Source organism: Myodes glareolus, chromosome 3, assembly GCF_982192425.1.
Source record: "Myodes glareolus chromosome 3, mMyoGla1.1, whole genome shotgun sequence".
Taxonomy (NCBI): Eukaryota; Metazoa; Chordata; class Mammalia; order Rodentia; family Cricetidae; genus Myodes; species Myodes glareolus.
Genome location: NC_142028.1, coordinates 107,912,305 through 107,937,961, shown reverse-complemented (window position 1 = coordinate 107,937,961; position 25,657 = coordinate 107,912,305). Strand labels below are relative to the sequence as shown.

General features: G+C 45.6%; 1 protein-coding gene and 1 long non-coding RNA gene across 2 annotated transcripts in view; one reads left to right on the top strand and one right to left on the bottom strand.

The window, feature by feature from the left end:
• Positions 1 to 5,854, bottom strand: part of Ttc39b (tetratricopeptide repeat domain 39B) — a 114,850-nt gene extending 108,996 nt beyond the window's left edge. Inside the window, exon 1 of the mRNA XM_048453001.3 lies at positions 5,668 to 5,854. Within this exon, the coding sequence (XP_048308958.2) occupies positions 5,668 to 5,709 (42 nt within the window). The 5' untranslated portion in view covers positions 5,710 to 5,854. The remainder of the gene's footprint in view (positions 1 to 5,667) is intronic.
• A 13,296-nt stretch (positions 5,855 to 19,150) lies between these two features.
• LOC125412312 (uncharacterized) overlaps positions 19,151 to 25,657 on the top strand; it is a 46,136-nt gene continuing 39,629 nt past the window's right edge. Inside the window, exons 1-2 of the long non-coding RNA XR_007235557.3 lie at positions 19,151 to 19,247; positions 24,904 to 24,979. This is a non-coding gene — a long non-coding RNA (uncharacterized LOC125412312). The remainder of the gene's footprint in view (positions 19,248 to 24,903; positions 24,980 to 25,657) is intronic.

Here is a 25,657-nt window from a genome sequence, read left to right as displayed (position 1 = left end):
GAGGAAGGAAGGAAGGAAGGAAGGAAGGAAGGAAGGAAGGAAGGAAGGAAGGAGAGAGGGAGAGAGGAAGGAAAACAAAAAAAGCCCTATACACCCACCTCCCCCAAAAAAGTAGAAAGAAAAAACAATCCTCAGATACAGAAAGAATCACACATCTCCCCACTGGAGGCGGGGAGAAGAGGGGAGGGTAAGCTAAACTAGCTAAACTCTAAAGAGTTTATCAGAACCTGGTCAAACACAGCCGGCCTTCACCTCAGCTCCGGTGCCCTCTGCCACAGCCGCACCACCTAGAGTCTGGCTTCTGCTTCCACCCCCCCGCTCTCAGCTCCCGCTGGCTACTGAAATTCCACCTCTGAAGCCCTGTTCAAGACACTTTCTGGACGAGGTGTCAAAACTGGAAAGAATTTACAGACACGTGCGTTTCAAACAGCTTGCTGCTCTTAAGAATCGAGCCCACAGGATTAAAGGGCGGGTCCTAAATCGCTGCCCTTAGACAGGGTCTCAGTCTGCAACCCAAGCCTTGACCTCCCTTCCCTCTGGGGGCAGGACCACCAAATCCTGGTTACAGATAACCTTCATTCATCCTGGAATGAGAACTTCCGCCTTCTCCCAGAGAGCTCGGTCCACTGTGTCCCCAGTGCAGGCTGGTGTCCCTCCCCTGTGGTTCTCAGCTCACTCATACTCGCTCTACCCCCAGAACCCCACCTAGAGAGAAGGAGCTTTCACAGCCCTAGCACGACCCATCCAAGACAGAGGGCACCATCTGTTAGTTACCCGAAGAACCAACTAACAATGTATCATTTGCTGAAATACTTTTAAATAAATATATAGGCCCATACAAGTGTCAGCATAATAGCCAAGGTACTGGTCACAAGAAAGAGCCCCTTCAGAGAGGTGTGATGACCTCACCCACTCGGCCGTCTGACCATCATGGTGCAGAGATCCAGAGCTTTAGGAGGAAACCCAGACTCTCTGGGCCCAGGATGGAAAATGAGTTGACAATGTGGGGGGGGGGGTGCTTTCCCCTCCCGCTCCTCCCTGCCTAAACCTCACAGGCGTGGCAGCAAATGTGAAGTGACTGGGAGACTCCAATCAAGACTGACTCCTGAGCCCCAGAGGGGCAGGGACGGGAACTGTCCATAGACTTTCAGATGGAAACCAGGAGTCTCGCGGATTCCCGCTGAAGACCATTAGCAACAAACGCATGGGTGAGGTCTAACTGAGCAGGCAAAAGCCACCTGGAAGAACTGACACCTGCCCACAGGAGCACAACTGTACTACCAACTTGACAGGAGGGAAGGGGGTACCCAAGTCTGTGGAGGGCCGGGGACAGCAGGGAAAGTTCTGTTGAGGAAACAGAATCCCCAAAGACAGTCAACACCCAGCATCTCCCCACAAGGGTGGCTTGTTAACCTGAGCTGGACTGAAGGTAACTGATGCTGCTTTCCATCCACTCGTCTGCCTTCCGGGTTACAAGCAACCTTCTTACCATAAGCCCAGGATCCCCCAGATGCTGCCCCCTTCGCTGTCCATGCTCCCCACCCAAAGGAATGGGAATGAATCCTCCTCCTGCTTACACCCCACCACCTCCAACCAACCTGAGCTTGCACAGGAACCAGAATTACCACTGCATGCTCCTTCTCCCACACCTCTGCCCCAAGCCAAGTCCTCCTCCTAACTCACCCTGATCAGGTCCTGCAATAATGCCTCTTCATCCCAACCTTCCCCCTCTCCCACTGTTCTATCTAGGGCCTCATCCCAACCTGCGTGACCTGGTGAAACAGCCTCCTGCTCCTCCTGCCACCAACCCCACAATCTGAACTTCCTGAGGATGGAGAGAAAGACAGGAAAGTATGGAGCCATGGGAAAGAAAGGGAGTCATCACTTCAGAATGTGGCCCAAGTCTGTCACTGCCTGAGAACGAGAACTCCTCACAGATAGCACTGGCTCAGGCCTTTCTCCTTCCATGGCTGTACACTTGCCATTTTCTAAACCTCCAAGAAAGGGTTTTCTAGATTAGAATCAAATCGCAAAAATCCCTGGGGTTAAAAATCAGGCCATGAGCTGGGCGATGGTGGCACACACCTTTAATCCCAGCACTCGGGAGGCAGAGGCAGGCGGATCTCTGTGAGTTTGAGGCCAGCCTGGTCTGCGAGAGCTAGTTCCAGGACAGACTCCAAAGCTACAGAGAAACCCTGTCTTGAAAAACAAAAAAACAACAAAAACTCAGGCCATGAAGACAGGCTGGAAGCACATGGCTGTTGTCCCAGCTACTTAGGAGTCTGAGACAAGGGGATCGCTAAGACCAAAGAGGTTAAGACTAACCTGAAGAACATAGTGAGACCCACACACATTAGGAACAGGCCATGAAAACTGTCCACAAGCCATTTCTTCCCATGATGCAATGTTTCTCAACTTCTTTTTTCATTATCACTTCCCTAAGTAGCCCTTTTAGATGTCTTCCTAGTTGTATCTTCACATACAATTTTAATAAAATGCTCTGTATATATTGTGGTAGAGAACATGCATGTCTTAATTTTGTTACTCAATAATAGGCTCAGAAAAATGACTAATTAAAATTGTTAACATTAAATCCAAAATTTAAAGCTATTAATAACCTAATAACTGTATTCATTGACTAACTTTTAATTTAAAATGCAATTTATCAAATTATATATACCCACATATCTATACATACAAACTGTTCATTTCCAGTAAGTGTGTAATAATAGAAATGTAACTGCATGTCTCTTTATAGAATCTAAAAATGTCATTTTAAAAATCAATTCTAAAGGCTGGAGAGATGGCTTAGCAGTTAAGAGCACAGACTGCTCTTCCAGAGGACCTAGGTTCAATTCCCAGCACCCACATGACAGCTCACAGCTGTCTGTAACTCCAGTTCCAAGGGATCTCATACCTTCATGCCAATGCACATAAACAAAGTTAAATAAACTAAAAAAGAAATCAGTTTTCAAGCCAGACGGTGGTAGCGAAGCAGTTGGAAGACAGAGGCAGGTGGATCACTGTAAGGCCAATCTGGTCTACAAATCGAGTTCCAAGACAGCCAAAGCTGTTACACAGAGAAACCCTGTCTCAGGAGAAAAAAAAAAAGTTTTCAAAAACAAAATCCACCCAAGGGATACTATAAGCCCCCCCACCACTACCGTGTCCTTGGCTACTTAGGAAGAAAAAGGATTCCCATAGTATTAGCCATCAAAACCCCCTCCACAAAACAAAACTAGACATTCAGATATCTACAGTCCTAACACCTCAAGACCAGGAAACTGACTAAGCCCTCAGAGGCTGAGTGACTTGTCAGTCAAGGTCACCAGCCCTGGACAAGGCCCCTTCTGTCTTGGGCTCTGCAGTTTCTCCCAATCAGCACTAGCTTGGCACCTGTGATAATCAGGTGTTTGTCATGTCAATGAACAAATGGCCATGGGCACATTAGTGCCCAAACACATGCACAGAAATGAGACAAAGAGCTTAGTGCCCTCTCCGCCACACGGCACTGTCCGCTTTCCTTCCCGAGGGACTCAGAGCAAAGCTAAGGGCACGGACCCTTCGTTCTACACACTCGGTGAAGCAGAAGGGCAGTCGTGTACACTCGGGCTGGGTTCTTTAGTCCACTTACAATCAGGGCCTTTTTACCAGTATCTCAAGAATCCCTCCTACACACCTGCTTACCCACCCTAAACAGGGTTCCTCCACACAGGACATAACCTCCCCACCCGCTCTGAGACCCAGGCAACCAAAACTGAACCTTCTCCTTCTGAGGTACCAAATTTAAGCACAGGGCGAATACTCTGTAAAGAGCGGATAAATTTATGCCAACATGCCTGTACACAGACATACCTGTACACATACATGAGGAGTTATGGAAGATTTGACATGAACAGAGTTTCTCCGTGCCTTGCTCATCACCTAAGACTAATACCTAGTATGAAATAGGAACTTAATAGACAATCAATGATATGGCAAAACCTCAGGCCTGATCAAACCGTGTCTTTCCTGCAGTCACACATTCACTCAACAAACATGTATTCAAGTGTTTGTACCAGGCTGCTCTGAACCCTAACCTCCACACAAGCTGAAGCCCTATCCACCAGCTATCTCCTCCATTCCTGAGTTGTCTGGGTTTTTTTTTTAAATTAGCAGTTGACACTAAGTGTCCTTTGTCTCAATTATGCCAAGACAGTCCCAGTTAACACCCAAAAGTGAACACTTTCCCAAAAGTGAGCAGGGCTCAGAAATACCACTTCACAGTTATCAGAGGCTTTGAGTCTTGGTTTGTTTGTTTGTTTGTTTGTTTTTCCTTTACTAGGGAAGAAAAAAACCATATGCTAGTGATGAGGGTGTAATCCAGGCTGGTCTGGAACTCACCGTGTAGTCCTGGGTAGCCTTGAACTTGTGATTCTCCTGCCTTGGCCGTCTGAGTGCTGAGATTACAGGTTTTTAACACCAGGCTCAGTACTGTCCCTTCATTTTCAATACAATTACACTGATTAGGGACAGGGAAGCAGCTGGAGACAGGCCTGGTCTATGCAACTGAGACCATACTATAGAGAGTCTACAATGCCAAGGGCATGAATATTTAATGTATACACAAGAGGGAGCCATAGAAACTTCTAAGGAAGTGATAGATGGTCAGAGTACCTAAAGCTGTTATTACCTCAATTACAGAAAAGATCTAGGACTGTAAAATTAAAAACGTCAGCCAGGCAACAGGTCATACCAAAAATACAGCCTAAAGATATAAAAAAGTCGTCACAGAAGAAAATAGTACCAAATATGCTATCTCACTGTTTGCCTCTTGTGTAGTTAGAAGGTCCTGCAACACATCCATGTCCTGGACAAGCGCTAGCTCCTTGGCGTGTGGTCTTGGGTCCTCACTGGTCATAAGGGAGCTTTGGATCGCTTTCTTAAACGTCAGTAACATAAGAGATCTGCGCTTCAATTTTTGACCAGTTCTTATTAAGGCCAACATTTAAAGCACGGCATTTATTCGTTACCCGGATCTTCTGGCAGTAAAGACAGAACCTAACTCGCCTCCTCCAGATCATCCCCACTTACTGCATCATTTGAAACCAAAGCTTTCTCAGGCCACGACTCAACTCGTAAAAATTCAAGTCAGGTAAAATGGCAGCAGCGGCGGCAGGAGCCTGACCCTCAACTCTTGAGAGCGCGCTCCCCGCCGCCGCGGAGTGCAGAAGGAAGCGCTCGAATCAACAGGTCGGGCGCCCCCGCCCGAGAGCGTTCAGACCCCGGTGTCGCGCGGGGACGCGGCGGGTCACTTCGGTAGCCCAAGCAGGCGAGGCCGCCGGTTCTGGTCCAGAAGGGACGTTTCCCGGCCTCCGTGGTGAGCCTCGGGACTGAGGCTCCGGCCCTCGGCCCCGGGGTGATCAGGCAGCCCTGCGCCGCCCGCCCGGCGGACACCCCGCGGAACTTCCACGGAAGACGACAGTCGGGTTCAGAACGGCCCTGCAAAATACCCAGAGGGTCCAGGAAGGCTCGGGCCGGCTCCGGGCTGCGCTGCCCGGCCCCGCGGGACGCTCCCCGGCGTGAAGGACAGCCTGCCCTCCCTCCCTGCCAGCCGGGACCCCGCGGGTCTCCGCAACCCTCCTACGTCCCCCGCACCCGGACCGGCCCCTCTGCCTGTCCTCGCACCTCATCGGCGTCCAGTTCCACTCGACTGCCCACGAGCGCCATGTTCCCCTCAGCTGCGGCCGCTCGCCCACAGGGAACTCAGAACCGACTCTGTTCTAGGCTCGGGGTTCAGCCCAGCGCGGATGGAAGCGGAACCGGGAGACCCAGCTCCCGACCGAACGGGCCAGAGCGGCAGGTCCCCCGCGCCCCGCCCCCTGCCGCCTACTAACCCCGCCCACGCGCGCGGTCTCTTAGGGAGCAGCCAACCGGGTTCGGCAGGGCGGAGTCACCCAACAGAGCCAGCGGGCGCTCGGGGGAAAAGGATCTCTAGGGTACCAGGCTCACCAAGGGGTTTGCACCAGCCAGGCGCCCAGACTGCAGCGCGCCGAGCTGACAGCACAAGGTCGTGGCTGCGCTCCCTCTGTGGCTAGCGGTCCACCTGGTCCATCGTCTGGAACCAGCGCGTTTACTTCGCCCAGAGGGCTGCGCGTCTGGCAGATACAGCTGGAGGACAGACACGGGTCACTGGTCACCTGGAGGCATCTGACACATCACATGCCCAAGTCGCTGTGTGGAGAGCATCCTCTTCAAAAGACAGGAACTCTGCCTGCCTTTGCGAAGCAAAGGCATCGGTGTAACTCAGAGCCCTGTGCGTCTCCACACCAGGTCCAGGTTACTCCTGCTACCGCGTCTCTCACTCCGCCTTTTTGTAAATTCAAATGGATGCAATTCGTGCTTGAATGATCCGTGAAGCTAGGGATGCTGTCTCGTGTGCCTTCTCCATTATCTATTGACTGTTTAGAAATTGAGTTCTGTTCTAACATGCAAAATAATTGAGCAATCCAACTGAAAAAGTTAAAACTATATATATTAAAGTTGGGGTCAGTTTTATTTTAAATTCCCCTAAGGGTGTAATTTGGTGACAAGTGTTACAAAACACCTCATTCATATAGAGCACCCCAAAACGTCCTAGCCCTATTCTGTTCAGTAGACGCCAAACTTCCATCATTCACTATTTCCCCCTTGTTGTATGCAGCCATTTGCATGTGTAGTATCTAGTTTATAAGTACCGTTTGACCGCCTATAAGCATAAAAACAGCAAGCCAATTCTGAGTACTAATCATGTACCAGCCCTACTAAGCTGGTGCCCTTGTATGTTTTGCCTCACTCTTTCTCTATAACCCCTAAAAAGTGGGACACAGATGAGGAAACTAATCCTTAGCTGGGGTCAGGCAGCTAAGGAAAACAGCCGTGTCAGAATCAGAACGCCCCAGTCTGCATCACAACCTGGCGCTGCGTCTCTGTATACCTACAGCCAACCCTTTCTCTCTCCCTGTGGGTTTCAGCAGGCTAGCAGGGGAGAAGGCGCATTAACACGCATTTCCTGTGAATCACCATGGCATCCTTGATACCAGCTTGATGATAATACTGTCTCCAAGTACCTTTGTCTCCGCAACAGTGAAGGCGAGTTACGGGAAAACTTCTGGTCAAGAGAACAGAATCTCTGGCCTGGTTGGAGAATTGACGTTTCAGTTAGGCATGTCAATCATTGGCTAAGGCACCGCCCCTAGGAAGGTGAGATATTGTGGGATCTTTTTCTCTTTTTGCTTTTTGAAGAACCCACCATTCAGCTCCCAAATAAATCACACACGGAGGCTTATTCTTAGTTATGAAAGCCCGACCTTACTTTGGATTGTTTCTTGCCAATGTTAAATTATCACATCTACCTTTTATCTTTCTTACTTCTGTATATATTTTCTTCTTTCTCAGTGGTTTTCTGCATAGCTGGGTGGCTGGATGGCTGGACGACTGGCCCCTGACGTCTTCCTCTCCTTCTCTCCTTTTTCCTTTAGCCTCCTCGTTTCTCCGCCTCATTCCCCTCCCTCCCCACCCCCCCCCACCCCGCCTGTTTTTTTTTTTTTTACTCCCTGCCTGCCAGCCCCGCCTATCCTTCCTTGCTTCATTTCATCTCTTTATTAGGACCATCGAGGGTTTTATACAGGCAAAGAATCACAGCTTCACAGTTAATCAAAGGCAGCATAAACAAAAGTAATACACCTGAAAATAATATTCCCCCACAGTGGGCTCACCTGAAGCCATGTTAAAGAGGCAAATGGACTACTTCTTTTTTTAATGAGGTAGTTCACTTTTCCTTTCCAGAACCCTTTCCTCCCCATAAAGTCTCTTACTGAGGGGCTGACATGCAATCTCCTAAATCTGCCCACTTTTCTAAATTACTCAGAAAAGCCAAACTTTTCCTTTTCTTCTGTCTCTTTTCAGAGCTGTATTCCCTCGTGTGTCTCACCTCCATGCTAGCTTAAAGAGCTCTATTTTTTTTTTTAATCTTTCTTCTTTTGCCTCCTCTGGGCAGCTGCCTGCCCTGGGGTTTTTTATTTTAAACTCTCAAAAAAACTGTCCTCTAAGTTCCAATTGAGTCCATTCTTAAATTGTCTTGAGAAGACCTTGGTGCCCTAGAGTCATTTTAGCTACCACGAAGGGACTCCCTAAAAATCTAAAAAACACCTTTAATTTAGAAATATAAAAATGTTTTGTAGCCAGACACGCAGGAATGATGATAACCTTTCTCAAAAACAAAAACCACGTTGCTTTTTAGACTATTGAAACTGCATCTCAAGAAATCAGAACCCCCCTCTAGGACTCTCATCCTGGAAGGAGAGAAAGCCTACAGCAGGCGCCAGCCCGAAGGGAAACTTATCTCTCAGAAAGATTTACAGCTTGTCAGGCCTCTTAACAAACAAACAGAAAACCAGAAGATGGCCAGGACCACACCCTGGCCTGGGCTACTCAGACTCACTTACCTATGGCCACAGAGACCTTAACTGCACCTCAGGATCTCGTTGCCACAGATGGACCTGGGAGTCTCTAATCTTTGTCCCTCTTCTCAATGTGGCCACATTGAATTAATCTCCTTTTTCTGCTTTTCACTATTAATATGGTTTTTGGATTAATTTGGTTTAGGAAAGACAGGTGATTGAACTTGGCTTTCAGGGCACAGGCCGTGACCTTAGGGCTGGTAACCATCTCTAGCCCATAAATAACAAGAAAAAAATGGGTTTGATTGAGGTGACTCTCTAGTGAAGCACTTTTCTGCCTGGAGATTGACTAGTGTGAAGAAGGCCTGGGTGTATCCCAGTACTGAGGAACCCAATTGAGCTGACACCTGCCTCTTATCTCAACTCTGACTACTGGTTCAAAGTTCAAGGTCACATTCCACTATACACCAAGTTAGAGACTGCCCTGGGCTATATAAGATCCTTGTTAAAATTACTGCATTGTCCTTTTCAGATGGGTAAATTTTATAATTACATATATACAGAAATATCAATGAAACTGGTATTAAAAGCATTCTTTTCTCTTTTTTCTTTATTTGTTTGCTTTTGTTCTGCTTTTTGTTTTGTCATGGTTGTTTTTATTTTTCGAGACAGGGTTTCTCTGTGTAACAGTCCTGGCTGTCTCAGAACTCACTCTGTAGACCAGGCTGGCCTCGAACTCACAGAGCTCCACCTGCCTTTGCCCACCCTGACTCCACCTCCTTTCTGTCCGGGAGCAGATTCTACACTACTATCCCTGCCTGGGACTACTTTTTAAAGTCCGCTGCTTCCTAAACTCCTATATGCTCTGTTGCTTCGCATTACTCTCAACTCACTCCGTCAGTTTGCAAGAGACTCAAGAGATGTGGCTCTAATTAGTGACATAATTATAGCGAGAATCAAGTTTAATTTTTCAGAAATGTCTATTTATAAACTTGGGTTTGGGGAAGGCTGTGTTGAGTGTCTAGATCAGAGATTAAGCCCCAAGCCCTGTACGCTGTCAGTTCTTGTCACCCGTTTGTGTTTCGGTTGTAAGCAATAAATAAACGTGTTGTAGCCACTGGAACACCCCGTCTCTGGTTTTCTGCTCTTAGCAGATGTCAGCCTTTTTTTTTTCAGCATATGAGTAGCTTTATAAGAACACAGATGACAACTATAATTCAGTTCTTTCCCGTGAGCACTTAGAACGCAGCCATTTAATAAACAGGGCTCTCCTTGCCAGAAATCCTCATGCTCTGATAGGCAAGTGTGATTACTCAGATATCCTACTTCCTGGGTTAGCTAGCACAGGGATTAAGCAAGAATCATGTTGGAATTGTTTCATTTTAAAGCCACACTCCTTGGAGAAGTTTCCGCTTCAAAATGAATCTAATACTGGGGACAGTTTCCTCTTTATCCTTGGCTGGGGTAAGGGTTCTGTTGCTGTTTCATTTAAATAAAAATTACACCTTTCCTTTTGTAAGAGAAACTCCAATCTATACCAGAGCTTGTAGTGAGTCACGTTTGTGGCCGGCTCTGTCTCAGTTCTTCAAGGAGAGTTCCTCCTAAAATAGCCCCTCCCTCTCTTTACCTGCCACACCCTCCCTGTCTTTATCACATTTATCTCCCTTTGCTACCTGAATGACTTCAGCTGTGCCTGTGTTAACGGGCTGATTTCTGTGACCCTCAGCAACACCCCCTCCACTACAAGGTAAGATACAGTGTTACCTGAACTGTAGCTGTTTATGTGTAACACGAATTCTATTGTTCTTAATAAAAACCCAGAGTCAGATATTAGGGGGTGAAAGCTGAAAGATCTGAGAAGCAGAGCAGTCAGCCACTAGAGAAACCTTTTACCTCTACTGATGCTCAGACCAAAGGGGCGATCCTGTCCTCAGACTGTATCCTCAGACTGCACTGAGCTCCTATCTCCTCCCGTCTTACACTCCTCTCTCTGCCCAGCCGTATCTGTCTCCACCTCCCTGGTGCCGGGATTAAAGGTGTAAATGTAACCACTGCCTGGTTCTAATCTAGTATAGCCCAGGGTGGCCTTGAACTCACAGAGATCCACCTGCCTCTCCCTACCAAGTGCTGGGATTAAAGGTGTGTGTCTCCACTGCCTGGCTTCTATGGCTATCTAGTGGTTTAGCTCTGCACTCTGATCTTCAGGCAAACTTTATTTGTTAGATTACAAACAAAATATCACTACATTTATGTCTATAGCAAAAGCTATGGAATAAACACTTAATAGATGTTTAATAAATGGCCATTGCATGAAGTATAAAATGTTCATAGTACATGAAGGATTATTGTTTGCACCTTGCAATGCCAATTCCCATAATTAGCATAACCCATAAAAATGCTGGAGATTAAAGAATGCAAGGTATGTGTTGTCTGAAAAGAAAAGGTGAGTCTGGGGAGATGGCTCAGTCAGTACGACTTTGCTGTATAAACACAAGGACCTGAGTTCAATTCCCAGAATTCGCTTTTCTAAAGTCAAGTCTGCTGGCATATATTTAAAATTCCAGTTGAGAAGGAAAAGACAGGCAGAGCCCTGGGACTGGCCGGGCACACTTGGCAAGTTCAGGGTCAATGAGAACTCGTGTCTCAAAAAACAAAAAACAAACAGCAAAAACCAACCTAGACGGCACCTGAATGACCGCCAAGGTCATCCTCTGGCTTCCACACACAAGTATGCATGCTTTCACACAAAGGAAGTACTGGAGCTGGGCATGGCAGACACCTATTTCAGCACTCTAGAATTAAAGACAGAAGGAAAAAGAGAGAGGAGGAAGGAAGGAAGAAAGGAAGGAAGGGGGAGGGAGGAAAAGAAAGGAAGGAAGGAAGGAAGGAAGGAAGGAAGGAAGGAAGGAAGGAAGGAAGGAAGGAAGGAAGGAGACACTATTTTCTAAGGTAATGTGATGAGTAACTGTCTTTAACATGTCCTACTTTTTTTCAAAATGATGAAAAGTGAGACACTTAGAATTTGGCATAAGGTAAGGGTCTTATGGTTTTTGGTTGGTTGGTTGGTTTTGGTTTTTCGAAACAGGGTTTTTCTGTAGCTTTGGAGCCTGTCCTGGAACTAGCTCTTGTAGACCAGGCTGGCCTCGAACTCACAGAAATCTGCCTGCCTCTACTTCCCGAGTGCTGGAATTAAAGACGTGCACCACCACCACCCAGCCTTAGTTAGGGTTTTATTGCTGTGAATTGACACCATGATCACAGCAGTTCTTATAAAGGGAAACATTTAATTGGGGCTGGCTTACAGTTCAGAGGTTTAGTCCATTATCCTACTGGCATGGCGGCATGCAGGCAGACACGGTGCTTGAGAGGGAGCTAAAAGTTCTACATCTGGACCCACAACCATCAGGAAGTGACGGTGACACACTGGCTGGACTTGCTTCTGAGACCTCAAAGCCCACCCCCTAGTGTCACACTTCCTCCAACAAGGCCACACCTCCAAATGGTACCACCCTCTATGGGTCTATGGGGTCCATTTTTATTCAAACCACCACCACAATAAGTGCACATTTTACCTGCTTGACTGCTTTTTGTTCTCTGTCTCCTCTTCCCTCTCTTTCTCTTCCTCCCTCTCTCCCTTCCCACCCACCCCCAATCACCTTCCCAATTAGAGGAGCAACAACCCAACACTCACTTTGGTAAAATGTGATTTCCAGACAGCACTGAAGAAACTTAAACAAGACGAATAAACAGAAGCAAACCTGTAAACCAGGAGTGGGCACCTCTAATCCCAGCACTCAGGAGACAGAGGCAGGTGGATGTCTGTGAGTTCAAGGCCAGCCTGCACCTCAAATCGAGTGCCAGTACAGTAAGGACGATTACACAGAGAAAACATGTCTCAAAACAAAAACAAAAACAACAGCAAAATAGCAACCTCTTCGTTGCCTTCTGCCCTCCATGCTCCCCTTGCTCCATGAGTAGGAAAACCTAATTCTTGTAGAAGATAGCATAATATCTTGCTAAAAGATTACATTTCCAAGATATTCTATGCATCTAAGAATGGTCAGTGTGAAATTAGATGCTGGAAGAGTGCTCACCTAGCATGGAGGAAACACTGGGTTCAATCCCCAGTACTGCACAAAAGGGACATTGTGGCATGTGTCTGTACTCCCAACACTTAGGAGGTGAAAGTAACAGGATCAGAATTTCAAGGTTACCCTTGGCTGTAGAAGGAGTTCAAGGCTAGCCTGAGTTGTAGGAGACCCTGACCAAAAATAAATAAATAAATAAATAAAAATAAGTAAAGAACTTAAAAAAAAAAAAACCCTGTGAGGAAAGTGTTTGGTGGTACATGCCTATGATCCCAATGCCTGAGAGGCAGAAGCAGGAGGATCAGAAGTTGGATGGAATGATGGGATATCCTGGGTTTGGCCCATAATGAAGAAAAAAAGACAACACAGCTAAGTGCTGGCCAATGAGATATATTACAGCTGACTTCCAGGAAGACTGCTTAAAACAAGCGCCATTTTACTCTTCTACCAGCTTGCCTCTCGTCACCTAAAACACTCGTCGTAGTTGGAGCGTCTGTCCTATTGGACCATGAGGTAAGAGCATCAGAACGGAAGGCATAATTTTAAATGTTTAAACACAATGTTGGGATTCCTGAGAACTGTGACGCTACCACGCAAGTCTCTCTGAACCACCAGCCTTTTAGCTTCCCAGTGCATGAATGAGGGGCCATTGCTGTCTTCCAAGCCACTGTTACACTGAGATTTCAGAACAACCCTGACAAGTCTCTAATTCAAGTGGCATTGCATGGATGTCCTGAACACCCACTCATTCCAGCATAATCAGTTTAGAACTGCACAGTGGCCAATCATAAGGAGTAGCTTCAGTGGTTATGGGTTGTGGGAGTCCAAACAGCTTCTCCTGAGGAGTGTAGATGGAGGCTGCTCATTAGTTTCATTTCCTGGCTTCCCAGACCTGAATAATCACACAGAAACTATTTTAATTACAGCACTGCTTGGCCTATTAGCTCAGGCTTCTTATTAAGTAACTCTTACATTTTAAATTAACTTATTTCTATTAATCTGTGTATTGCCATGAGGCTGTGGCCTACCGGGAAGGTTCCAGTGTCTTTCTCCTTCAGCAGCTACATGGCGTCTGCCTGACTCTGCCTTCTCCCCGCATTCAGTTTAGTTTTCTCACCTAGCTCTATTCTGCCCTGCCATAGGTCAAAGCAGCTTCTTTATTAACCAATAGTAATAAAACATATTCTCAGCATACAAAGGTGAATCCCACATCAGAGGAGGCCTCCCCAAGACTTCTTCCTCTGTTCCATTGTGTCTTCTCTGACATCCTTGCCCTTGTTAATTAGGGTAGCACACTGTCCCACACTCCAAATATTCCCTACATTCTGAAGAATACTCCCATCTTTTTGAAGGCATCCTTGTGGTATTTTATGCACAGTTGCAGTCAACCTGTGATTTTATCTCACTTCTTTTTTTTTTCCCCTTTATTTTAGATTTATTTATTTCCTTTCTCTGAGTCTTTTGCTTGCCTGCCTGTATATGCACCACACATGCGTGCTGGGGCCTGAGGAGGTCAGAATAGGATGTGAGATGCCCTGAACTCAAGTTACATACGTTTGTCAACTACCATGTGGTTGCTGGAAATTAAACTCAAGCCCTCTGCAAGAGCAGAGTGTTCTTAACCACTGAGCCATCTTTCCAGCCCCTTGTTTGACTTTTTAATATGGGAACTTGCTTTCAGGCCAGGCTAGCCACAAACTCAGGATTTAACCTCACAAATATTAGTGATGTGGGTTAAAACCAATTTCAGCTTTTAGTGAGTTTAGCTCAGTAGTTAGGGTGCCAAGTAACCAATGATCATCAAAGCCGCTGGCTTTGGAGTTCTTTGCCTTATTCCCAAGAAGAATGAGGAAATGTGGCCAAGAGTGAGAGGTGTGAAGGTAGATATATTAAGAAAACATGGCACAGAGTTGCCCAAAGTAGACACTCCAAGGGAGGAATACCAGAAATGCCATCTTGCTGTCTTGCCCAGTGGTCTTTAGAGGGTGTGGGGGACGCACAGCCAGAATTGCCTACTGAGGTCATCACTATTGAAGTACATCGTTGACCAAGCCCGTAAAGGGTCCATACACTTTACGCAGGCTCCCAACCAGCAGAGTAACTATGTGTCACTCATTCAATCAGGGGGTAATCACGTGCTTGGTGACTCACTCACAAGCCACCACTCCCTTGCCTAAGGGAAGTGTAACTACTGTCTCACTAGGATTTCAGGAGTGGCTCCATACCTGGCTAATTTTATTCGTTTTTAGCAGTTCTATTGTAATTGCATCTTTTAGGTCTAGTTTTGACCACACTTCTGTCTGGGCAGTAGTTTCTATGCTAGTCTAAAAGATGGTTGTGACAAACCTTCTTTGATAGACAGACATATAGAAACACCTATGTTCCAACACCAGTTTTGGCTCAGCACTCCGATGATAAGTAAGCTCCAAATGTCTCTAAAGTGAGGGCTCTCAAGTTTGAGCCTGTACCTGAGGAACTTGTTAAAACAGATCACGGGCCACAACCCAAGTCCCACAGTTTCTGGTTAGATGTGTCTGGGGCAGGGGCCAGTTTCTGTAGTCACTGCTAAATCAAGAATAACCCTTTTCACTTACACAGTGGTGGTGGCACACGCCTTTAACCCCAGCACTTGGGAGGCCGAGGCAGGTGGATCTCTGTGAGTTTGAGGCCAGCGTGGTCTACAAATCCAGTTCCAGGACAGCCAGGACTACACAGAAAAACTCTGTCTCAAAAAAATAAAAAAGAAAGAAAGAAAGCCACTGCTCTTAGGCATTGCAAGAAATCTGTGCCCTTCAATCATAAGCAACCTGCCTGGTTTCAGGGCGCAGCCCACCAGCTAACTGCCCAGGAGGGAAAGGAGAAAATGTGCTCTTGTGCTGGTCTGTGGGTGGAATATTGATGGCCCCCAGATGTTTTATGCTGAGAGCTAGAGCTCTAATAGGAGGGGTGTCCTTTTAGGAAAAGGTTGGTGATGAGGGCTGCAGTGATGGGGTAACTGCCTTTACAAGAGAGTCTGTGAGGAGCAATGTGTAAAAAGTGACAGACACCGGGTTTGCTTGCTGGTAGACTTCTCAACATCTACAAGGTCTTTCTAGGGTGAATGGGGCATTAGATAGAGTCTCATACTCTAGCCCTTGCTAGCCTTGAACTCATTACTCAGTCTAGTCTTGTCTCATGGCATTTCTGCTGCCTCTTAACTGCTGGAATTATAGACATGAGCCACCAATCAGTCCTTAAAGTAGTGATGAATAGTTCCTATCATTTATAAATTACCCAGTGCACAAGACCCTCTTTAATATCCTTCCAAAATAAGAGAAACCGTCCAAGTGGTAAGACTATGCCATTTCTGATATGATGCAGAGAAGCCATGTCATTTGTGTAAACTTTGTTATGTGAGACAGGGTCTCTTTGTGTAGCCCTGGCTGTCCTGAAACTCATCCTGTAGACCAGGCTGACCTCAAACTCAGACATCCACCTGCCTCTGCCTCCAGAGTGCTGGGGTTAAATGGGTGCGTCACCATGACGGGTCTTATATTAATAAACTTTGATTTTGTCCGGTTGACCAGTGTTGGAGTAGGGGAGCTTAGGTTCTCACTGTGGCTAATCACAGTCTATTCCTACATGGTCACTCTTCATCTAGCAACAGGAGACCCAGGGATCTGGTTTCTAAATGCTTCTGAATATACAGAAGATAGTCTGTATATTCCTCCCCTACCCTGCCCCCACTCTTCATGGATTGAAACTTAACCCCCACTGTGAGGTGCTCAGAGGCTGGAAATTTAATCCGACTGTTGGATTTAGAGATGGGGCTTTGGAAACTGGTTAGAGCTTAGGCCATTAGAACAAAGCCCATATGAACGGATGCTGATGACTTTAGGAGAGAGAGAAACACGTGTGTGAGTGCTCCCTGTCTCCTGCAATGCTCAGCACCACTCTGAGATGCCACCAACAAGAAAGCCATCACCAGATGGGGGCTCTAGACCTCAGGCTTCCAAAACTGTGAACTAAAATAAACATATTTCTTTATTTTAAAAAAAAGCCTGTCTCCGGTTTTTCATTATAGTTATAAAAAGGAGATTAATAAACTGACCTTAACTGTTTCGATTCCTTCGGGTGTATGTGTATGTGAATCAAATGTAAAATGAGGTATTCGAAGTTGACATTTGGAGGGAAGATTAGAGAATAAGAAAATTCACTGCCCAAGCATGGGAATCTCAGTTCAGATCCCAGAACATGTTTAAAGATAAGTGCTGATGCCCATGCTTGTAACCCCAGCACTGTGAGGGTGCAGATAGGAGGAGCACCACGACATACTGGCTGTCAATCTAGTCCAGCTTCAGTGAAAGATTCTGTGTTGGGGAACACACCAGAGAGTGATAAAGCAGGACAGTTGATACCCTCTGCCTTTACACACCCACAGGGGTACACACGCCTCACACATGCTCATACAAGACGAGAGAGAGAGAGAGAGAGAGAGAGAGAGAGAGAGAGAAATCAGATTTTAAAAAATAAAATATATAACTTTCTATATTTTATTTAAACAACTACAATTCTGGGAGTCCAAAGATTGAAATAAAGGACGATCTCCCTCGTCCACAGCTATGGCGGAGTCTGAAGTAAGGAAGATCTCCCTCATCCACAGCTATGGTGGAGTCTGATATGGTTCTGTGAGTAAAGAAACTGATGCTTTACCGTTTCCAAATACACTCAGCAATTGTTCCTCTTTTATTAAAGACAGTCAAAACAAGATAGCTGTTTGTAAATATGTCTCATTAAGCCTGACCTGAGAATTCACACACGTTGTATTTAGAAGGATATCATGATCAGTAGAGATTGTCTCCAATTAGCTCTGCTAGACTCTTCCATAAGGAAGTTCAGAGTTGACTTTCAAGAGCCTTTTGAAACTGGAAAACCAGGCCAAGGGTTCTCCATCACCCTTCCCTGCGGCACCTGCTGAATTCCTCCCCTCTTGGGGTCCTTGAGATAATTTGAATTCTTGTGCATGCCAAAAGGAGGTGTTCTTTATTGTAAGGCAACTCTGTAAACTAAATATTCAGGGTTACAAAGCAAATTATTCCAAGGGATTTTAACCGACACCATGAGGTCAAATTCAGTTCCCTAAAGTTAGCTAGTCACGTTTGAGACTGTGTCTGCTAGTCCAGCTTTGGTGGTAGAGCCAGCATTTCCACCTGGCTCTTGTTAGGAAAAAAAGCAAAAACAAAAACCGAAAAGTGCTAATTTCATTTTTGAAATAACTACATTTTTATGAACTTTGCCAGAAATGTACAGATTTTGGAGGGATCATTTGTGGGAGGGAGCAAAGGTTTGAATTCTGCTCTCTGAGTTTAATGCTCCAAAATTGCTGTAGAGTGTGGACAGCTGTCAGAACAGTAAAATTTCCATAAGCCTGGGAAAGAAAACTAACAAAATCAATGTTTCAAACAAAAATCACGTTGCTAAAGATCCTAACACTTCATCGGTTCAGCCCCACATGAGTGCAAATGCCCCCATAGCTCATATATGTGAATGCTTTGTCTTTAGGGATTCAGGGAATGGCACTACTGTGGCCTTGTAGGAGGAAATGTGTTTCTAGGGATGGGCTTTGAGGTTTCGAAAGTCCATGCTAGGCCCAGTTTCTCCCCTGCCTGCTATCTACATGTCAGGATACAAAGCTCTCAGTTTCCACCGCTCCAATGTCGTGCCTGTGTGTTTCCCGCCATGATGATCATGGACTAACCCTCTGAAACTGTAAGCCTCCAGTTAAAACCTGTCTGCTCTAAGAGTTGTCTTGGGCATGGTGTGTCTCCACAGCAACGAAACAGTAACTAAGACAATGATCTCAAAAGCTTTCACAGTGGAAATAAAATCACTCTCTGTGGATGACCGAGCCTTAGAACAGCATGGGCTAGGCAGTCAGATGGCAGTCTACTATGACCGGCAATTTACAGGAGCATCTGACTGTGTCTGTGGCACACTTATTAACACAGCAGCCAGGAACTGTGACTCGCAATGTGCATGAAGATGCTCTAGACTGCTGTGAAACTCATGCAGGTTTAGAACACATATGTCTAACATGTTCATGTAACTGTGACTCAATGTCTTATTTGGTAATGCTTCTCACAAAAGTTAACCTTTCAAATGAGCCTAGTTAGTTTAATGTATTCCTTTTCAATTTTAGGAGCTCAGTGAAAGCTCCAAAAACAAAAACCAAAACCAAAACAAAATAATAATTTAGAATTTAATTTGGGGCCAAGTTGTGGTGGCGCACACCTTTAATCCTAGTACTCAGGAGGCAGAGGCAAGTAAATCTTTGTGAGTTCGAGGCCAGACTGGTCTACAAAGTGAATTCCAGGACAGTCAGGGCTACAGAGAAACCCTGTCTTGAAAAACAAAAACAAACAAACAAAAAACTAAATGAAATCTTTTTTTTTTTTCCAGACAGGGTCTTTCTGTGTAGCCCTGGCTATCCTGGAAATCACTTTGTAGACCAACCTGGCCTCAAACTCACAGGGATTTGCCTGGCTTCTTATTGATTAGCTCTTATTTAAACAGAAAAGGGAAAATGGTGTGGGAAATCCCTCTGTGTTTGTGCTGCTTTTATTGCTTAATCTGCTTTAGGTCAATGGCTTAACAGAACGTAGCCAGACTGGAAGAGAGATACACATAGAGAGAGAGTAGGCAGAGTCAGTGAGAAGCCATCTATCCGCCCACAGAAGACAGGCATACCGAAACTTTCCAGGTAAGCAGCAGCCACGTGGCAATACACAGATTACTAGAAATGGGTTAATTTAAGATGTAAGAGTTAGCCAAAAATACACTTAAGCTATTGGCCAAACAATATTGCAATTAATTTTTGTGATTATTTCTGTGTGATTATTTTGAGTCAGGATAGCGGGAAACAAACTAGCAGCCTCTGCCAACAATTCTGGTTAAATAAATGCTATTCCACAGTAATCTTCAAATTGTTTTTATCACATTTTAGTGTGTATGTGTGTGTGTGTGTGTGTGTGTACACAACTTGTGAGAATTGGCTCCTTTTTTCCACTATACAGGACTGAACTTAGGTTGTCAGTTTTGGCATCAAGGGCCTTTGTACCCTGTACCAAGTCACAGGCTCCCTCAGTAACCTTTTTATAAAATGTTTTAACTTTTTGGTTTATTTGACAAATTCCCTCAAATTAAATTATTGTTCCTATTATTATTATTATACAAGGTTTCTCTGTGTAGCCCTGGCCATCCTGGAACTCACTCTGTAGACCAGGCTGGCCTTGAACTCAAAGATCTGCCTGCTTCTGCCTCCCAAGCACTGAGATCAAAGGCAGGGTCCACCACTACCCTGCAATTAAAAAACTTTAAAAGCAAATATAGGGCATCACATAATTGTAGAAAATCAACTTATAAATTGTTTTATTATTAAATTTTGTTAGGTAATCAAAAACCTAATAAAGAAAAACAAAACACAAAAAGTTACTACTTGTGAATAGGTGTGTGTGAATGTGTGTGTGTGTTGTGGTACTCACCTGTGTGTGCAGGTGCACATCTGTGTGTCAGTGTGCTCACAGGTAGGCAAGAGGAAGAGATCAGCCTCCTTCCACCCCTCAGATGAACTCTGTGTGTGTCTGTGTGTGTGTGTGTGTGTGTGTGTGTGTGTGCATGCCATGACGCTTGTTCTTTCTGCCAGGCTAGCTGGCCAGCAGACAGACTCCTGGGATCTTCCTGACTGTCACCCCCAGCACAGCCATGCCTAGCTTATTCATGTGGTTTCTGGGAATGAATAAGCAAACAAGTACTCTCACCCACCGAGCAACCCAGCCCCAGAAAAATTAGCTGGACGGAACACAGAATCTATCATCCTTAATATTATTTTCTTTCTCTTTTTTATTCCTTATTAATTTACTCACACAATGAATTCGAACATTTTACTAGCTCTTATCAGTACTATTTTTAAATAATTTCTAACAGAGAAGACCAAGTAAGGCAAGCTGATCGTCCTGGCTACTCAGGAGCCTGGCGCAGACAACACAGTGAGTTGCAGACTTATAATTCCAGCAATTCAGAGTACTGAGGCAGGAAAATCACAAGTTCAAGGCCTGCCTGAGCTACAGAATGAGTACAGACTGGTCTGGGAAGCATAATGAGATCCTGTCTCAAAACAAAAAGTGGAAAAAAGGACCGGGAGATTACTCAGTGGCCAAGCACTTACCTGGTGTGTTTCAGGCACACCCACTAGGGAAGCAAGAGCACAACACCAAACTCCAGCTCCATGTCAGTGCTCTTTGTATATTGAGGGTCATTTTAAGAAGAGTTTATAAAGTATTTCCTTGTAAACTCAGGTGGATCACACCCAAACTTCCTACACGAGGCTACACCACTGTAAATGCTCCAAGTTTAGCATCGAATCTGTACTGGTTTTCTTCGTTTATTCATTTTAAAGCAAGCCTTAAGAAATCTTTACCTAGACAAAACTACTGTCCTAAATAAAAGACATATTCTTATGTATTCTTTATATTTTTCTTCAAGATCTCTTATTTTCTTTGGATCTTCGCATACTGAAACATTTTCCCCATTTCTATTAAATTTAATTACAAGTATAAGATTTTTTAAAAGCCAGATAATCCCAACTTTTGGCAGAAATCTAAGTAGTGAGCAGTTCTGAACTGTCGTGGACCAGCAGTTTGGGTGACGATGACGCTGGTGATGACAAATTTTGAGCTGCAGTGGGCTGTGTTTAGTAACCAACCACATGTGCCTGTTTTTATTATAAAATTTGGGAATCCAGAAGTAAATTTATATCTCTATTAAGCAATCAGTGTTGTAATCATTTACCTTATCTATAAAAGATCTAGATAATCAATGAGAAACCCTCATGCAAAACAGAGGGGGTGGTGACCGGCTAGATCTGGTAAACTTCCTGTGGGAATTTCACATCATGCACCCCAGTCCCGCTCAACCATCATTCCCTCCGTATCTGCCCCTCACCCTTGTAGGGCCAGCCCCCCCAGGAAAGCTAAAAGAGAATAAAGATAAACAGTTTTTTTAAAAAAGAAAAAACAGTTCACTCCCGGGTCTTTCCCGCCCCTCCACCACCTCTTCATGTGTCCTAATGGTGGTGGAAGTTGCTGTGTCTCGTGCAGTGGACCCTTCTGTCCACACAGCTTCACTTGCAAACGTATCCTGCTGTTGCCCCATGGCATGGAGAGCCTGCCATGGTTCCACGGGATCAGTCTCTTCAAGTATCTGTGGTCCCAGCAGATCACAGATGCAGTAATTATGGTGGTGTGCCGGCGACAGCTGAGTTGGTCGGTCTCCCTTCCTGCTTACTCAAGTAATATTATTTCCCTTCTCCGGTCTTCAATGGGGATGCAGGCTAGAGAGTTGTAGTTACTTTCCTCTCATGACTTGGCCAAGTTATTTATTATACAAGACTTAATTAGGATAGGATAATTATTGAAACATTTATTACATGTTTCTTGCTTGATACTGTTTGTGCTGGTTGTAATCCTAATTTTTATACCTGATATTTGTTCTTATTGTATATAACTTTGTGTTAGGCTTAGCACTTTCTTATTTAAACAAAAGGGAGAGGTGCTCTAGTAGCCTTTAAGTTACCCACCCACTTAGGTGTGGCCTCTTATACTATATATGCCAACATAAAGCACACAACTGGCCTCTTTCCTGGTTGCTGTTCCCCGTGCGAGCAGAGGATTGTGATCCGTGGGTCTACCCCAAAATAAATAACCTTTTATTATACTCAATTCTGAGCTAGTGTGGGATTTCTTCATTACCCTCCTTCTTCAGGTCCAGGCCACTGGGACCGCTCCTCTCAGGAGAAGGGTGGAAAGAACCACCTCTCCCAGGCCTGTGGTGAAGGGTGGGGCGAGCTTCCCCAAGTGTGTGTTGGGCCAGCTGTCCTATTAGGGTCGGGAGCCATTTTTCCCTGTGCCAGGGTCCAGACCTGGGCATCTGCAGTACCAGTTGGTGGTAACCAGAGCTTCAGACAGTAATGCAGACAATAACTGCAGTGGGACCACTGGCCTAGACATGGTCCTCTGCAGTAGTTTGGCCTGGATAATACCATGGCCACAGGGAGCAGTACATGCCACTGAGGTTGTCATGGTCCTGAAAGCGACAAGTTCCTCAGACTCCAGCATGGTCACAAGTGGCAGTCCAGACGTCCAGGGTTCTTGTGGCCTTTGGTGGCAGCATGGGCCATGGACATCACCATGGAGTCAGGTTGCCATAGAACCGTGGACCCAGACATGGTCCTCGGCAGCATCCCAGGCCTCGATGCCACCATGGCCCCAGGTGGCTGCACGTGCCATTCAAATTGGTATTACCCCAGCTGCAAAATGGCCCTCAGACCACAGCATGGCCCACAGGGCAGCCGAGATTATGGGTATCCGCCCAGTCTTTGATGAGCCATAGATAACAACACAGACCTTGTCCGCAGCAGGGCCACAGACCCAGACATGGCGGTATCTCAGACTCAGGTGTCCCCATAGCCCCGGGTTGCTACGCAGGGCACTCAGATCTGCATGGCCAGGGTGGCCGCTTGACCCTTGGACACCAACATGGCCTCAGGTTTCAGCCCAGAGCCCAGGTTTCTGCACTGCCTTCGAAGATAGTAGCAGTCACAGACACCAGCACAGTCCCTGGCTGTAGTAGGACTATGGACCCGGAAACGGCTCGCGACTGCAGCGGAGCCTGGACGTCTTCATGGCCCTGGGCAGCCGCGCTGTCATCCCGGTGGCCTCAGGTGCTGTACACCCTGATTTGTATGGCCCTGAAGGTAGTATGACCCTCGGGCACGACCATGGCCTCAGGTGTTAACCCACGCCCCTGGCCGCCTGCACAGCCTTCATTGATAATAGGAGCCACTGTGGACACAGATCCTGGCTGCAATAGGGCGGTGGATCCAGACACGCCCCCAGCGGTAGCTCGGGTGCAGTTTACACCACGGTCACTGGCAGCAGTGCTGGCCACCCGGGAGATCTGGCAAACTTTTGGAGATTAGAAAAACACAATGTCTGAAAGTTGTTCTACCAAATTTTATCTCAACTACTTCTCACTTGCTATTTTTTGGTTTGCTCTGTGTGTGTGTGTGTGTGTGTGTGTGTGTGTGTGTGTGTGTAATGTGAGTGCATGGGCCTGTGTGCCTTGCTGTGCATGTGGCGGTAGAGGGCGGTAGAGGACACCTTTGCAGAGTCAGGTCTCTCCTTCTGCCTTTACGTGGATTCTGGGATAGAACTCGGGTCATCAGACTTGTGCAGCAAACACCTTTGCTCACCGACATCTCTCTGGTCCCTCACTTAGTTCATTCTTAGCTATTATGCCTGAAAAACTTTGTGAGACAGTAAACAAATGTGATCCTCTTAAACTGATAAACCACTTGATGAATGTGTTGTTATTACATGGGCATCTGTAGGCCATTCTAGGTTATTTGCCCTGAGTCATTGGACTGTAGATTTGTTTTGTTTTGAGATAAAGTCTCACAGGTTTTACTAGGTAGCCCACAATCGCCTCCAAGTCACAGATATCTGCCTCCTCCTGACTCCCCAGTGCTTTCCAAGTGTGAGCAACCAACCACACCGGGCTGTTTTGTAAAATCTTTCCCTATCTCAACTGGAGTGCCCACTAAGATAAACTTCCTGGCAAGCTCAGAAGTCAGGAACAGGTTTTTACCTATGCATGGGTCAGCAAGCCAGAGAACACCTTAGCAATGGCTTTCAAAGAGTTATTTGCTAATTTTTATTTTTTATTTATTTCATTTTATTCTGTTTTATTGTATGTGGCCTATATGTGACAGACAAAACTTGTTTTATTTTGTTTTGTTTTTGCAAATTAAAGCTACCAATTTATAAGTTAAAACATACATTAATATCATAAGACACACCTTTAAGACAATTTTGGAAGCCAGATAAAGTAGTACTTGCCTGAAATTCTAGGCAAGAAGCAGAGGAATCCAGCCTGAGCTACCTAGTGAATTCAAGGCAAACCTGATCTGCAAAGTAAGTCCATCACTCAAAACAAAAACAACATCCAAAAAAAGATATATTGGTTGCATTTTTAAATAATCAAAAATTATGGTGAAAAGGAAAATGGGCATTTACCCTGCTATCACAGTCAAAAGAAAAGTTCACATACAAAAAACAAAAACAAAAAACAAAAAACTCAAGTTCATACCTTCTGACTGGAGGGGGTGTGGAGGTTTGCATGGCCCCCCCCCCAAACTCATATGTTGAAATGCTTACTCCCAGTTGGTGAACTGTTTAGGAAGGATGAGGAGGTGTGGCCTTGTTGGGGGAGGTGTGTCACTGAGGTTGGGATGCTATGGTTGAGGTTTCAGAGGCCTTGCACCAACCCCGGTGCACTCTCTCTCTGTCTCCTGCTTACAGTTGCAGATGTGAGCTCTCAGCTGTTCCTGCCTCCATGCCTCGGCTCTGCCTTCATGGACTCTGACCCTCTAAAACTGTAAGCCCAATTAAACATTTTCTCTTACACATTGCCTTGCCATGGGTGTGTTATAAGTCGGAAGAAAAATGACTTACGCAGGGAGGGATATAATTTGTCCTTCACCATCATAAACTTGTAGCTGAGATAGAGTCCTATAATAAAAGGCTATTGACTGATGAGAGAAAAGCATCAAGGTTATTCACACGCCCAGGAAAAAAGTCACTGAAGGCAGTGACCTGGAAGGCTGTCTTACATGGCGTACATTCCAACAAAGGATACACATCAGAGAAGTGACAGGACCCAGGAAGAGTCGTCCCAGACTTCAGAGGTGGGACACTGTGGGAAGGCAAACAATACAGCTGTTGGCAGATCCTCTGGTGCCCTTCTGTCTGAGCTGATGAGCAAACACCGCAAAGCAGGATTTAGGTTTAGGCATCAGGTAGGACAAAGAAGGAGGAAGAGACAAAAAGGCTCTTGGATACTGTGAATCCTTGTTTCTAGGCCAACAGGGAGAAGAGTTCTGCTTTTTCTTTTATTATCTTCAGCTCAGTAATCCTTTATGTAGAAAATAAATATTTTTATTTGGTGTGGGAAAATTGTCTGTATTCTGTCAGTCATGTTTTAAATAAATGCTGATTGACCAGGCAGGAAGCATAGGTGGGTCAACCAGACAGGAAGTGGAGGCAGGGTGATGAG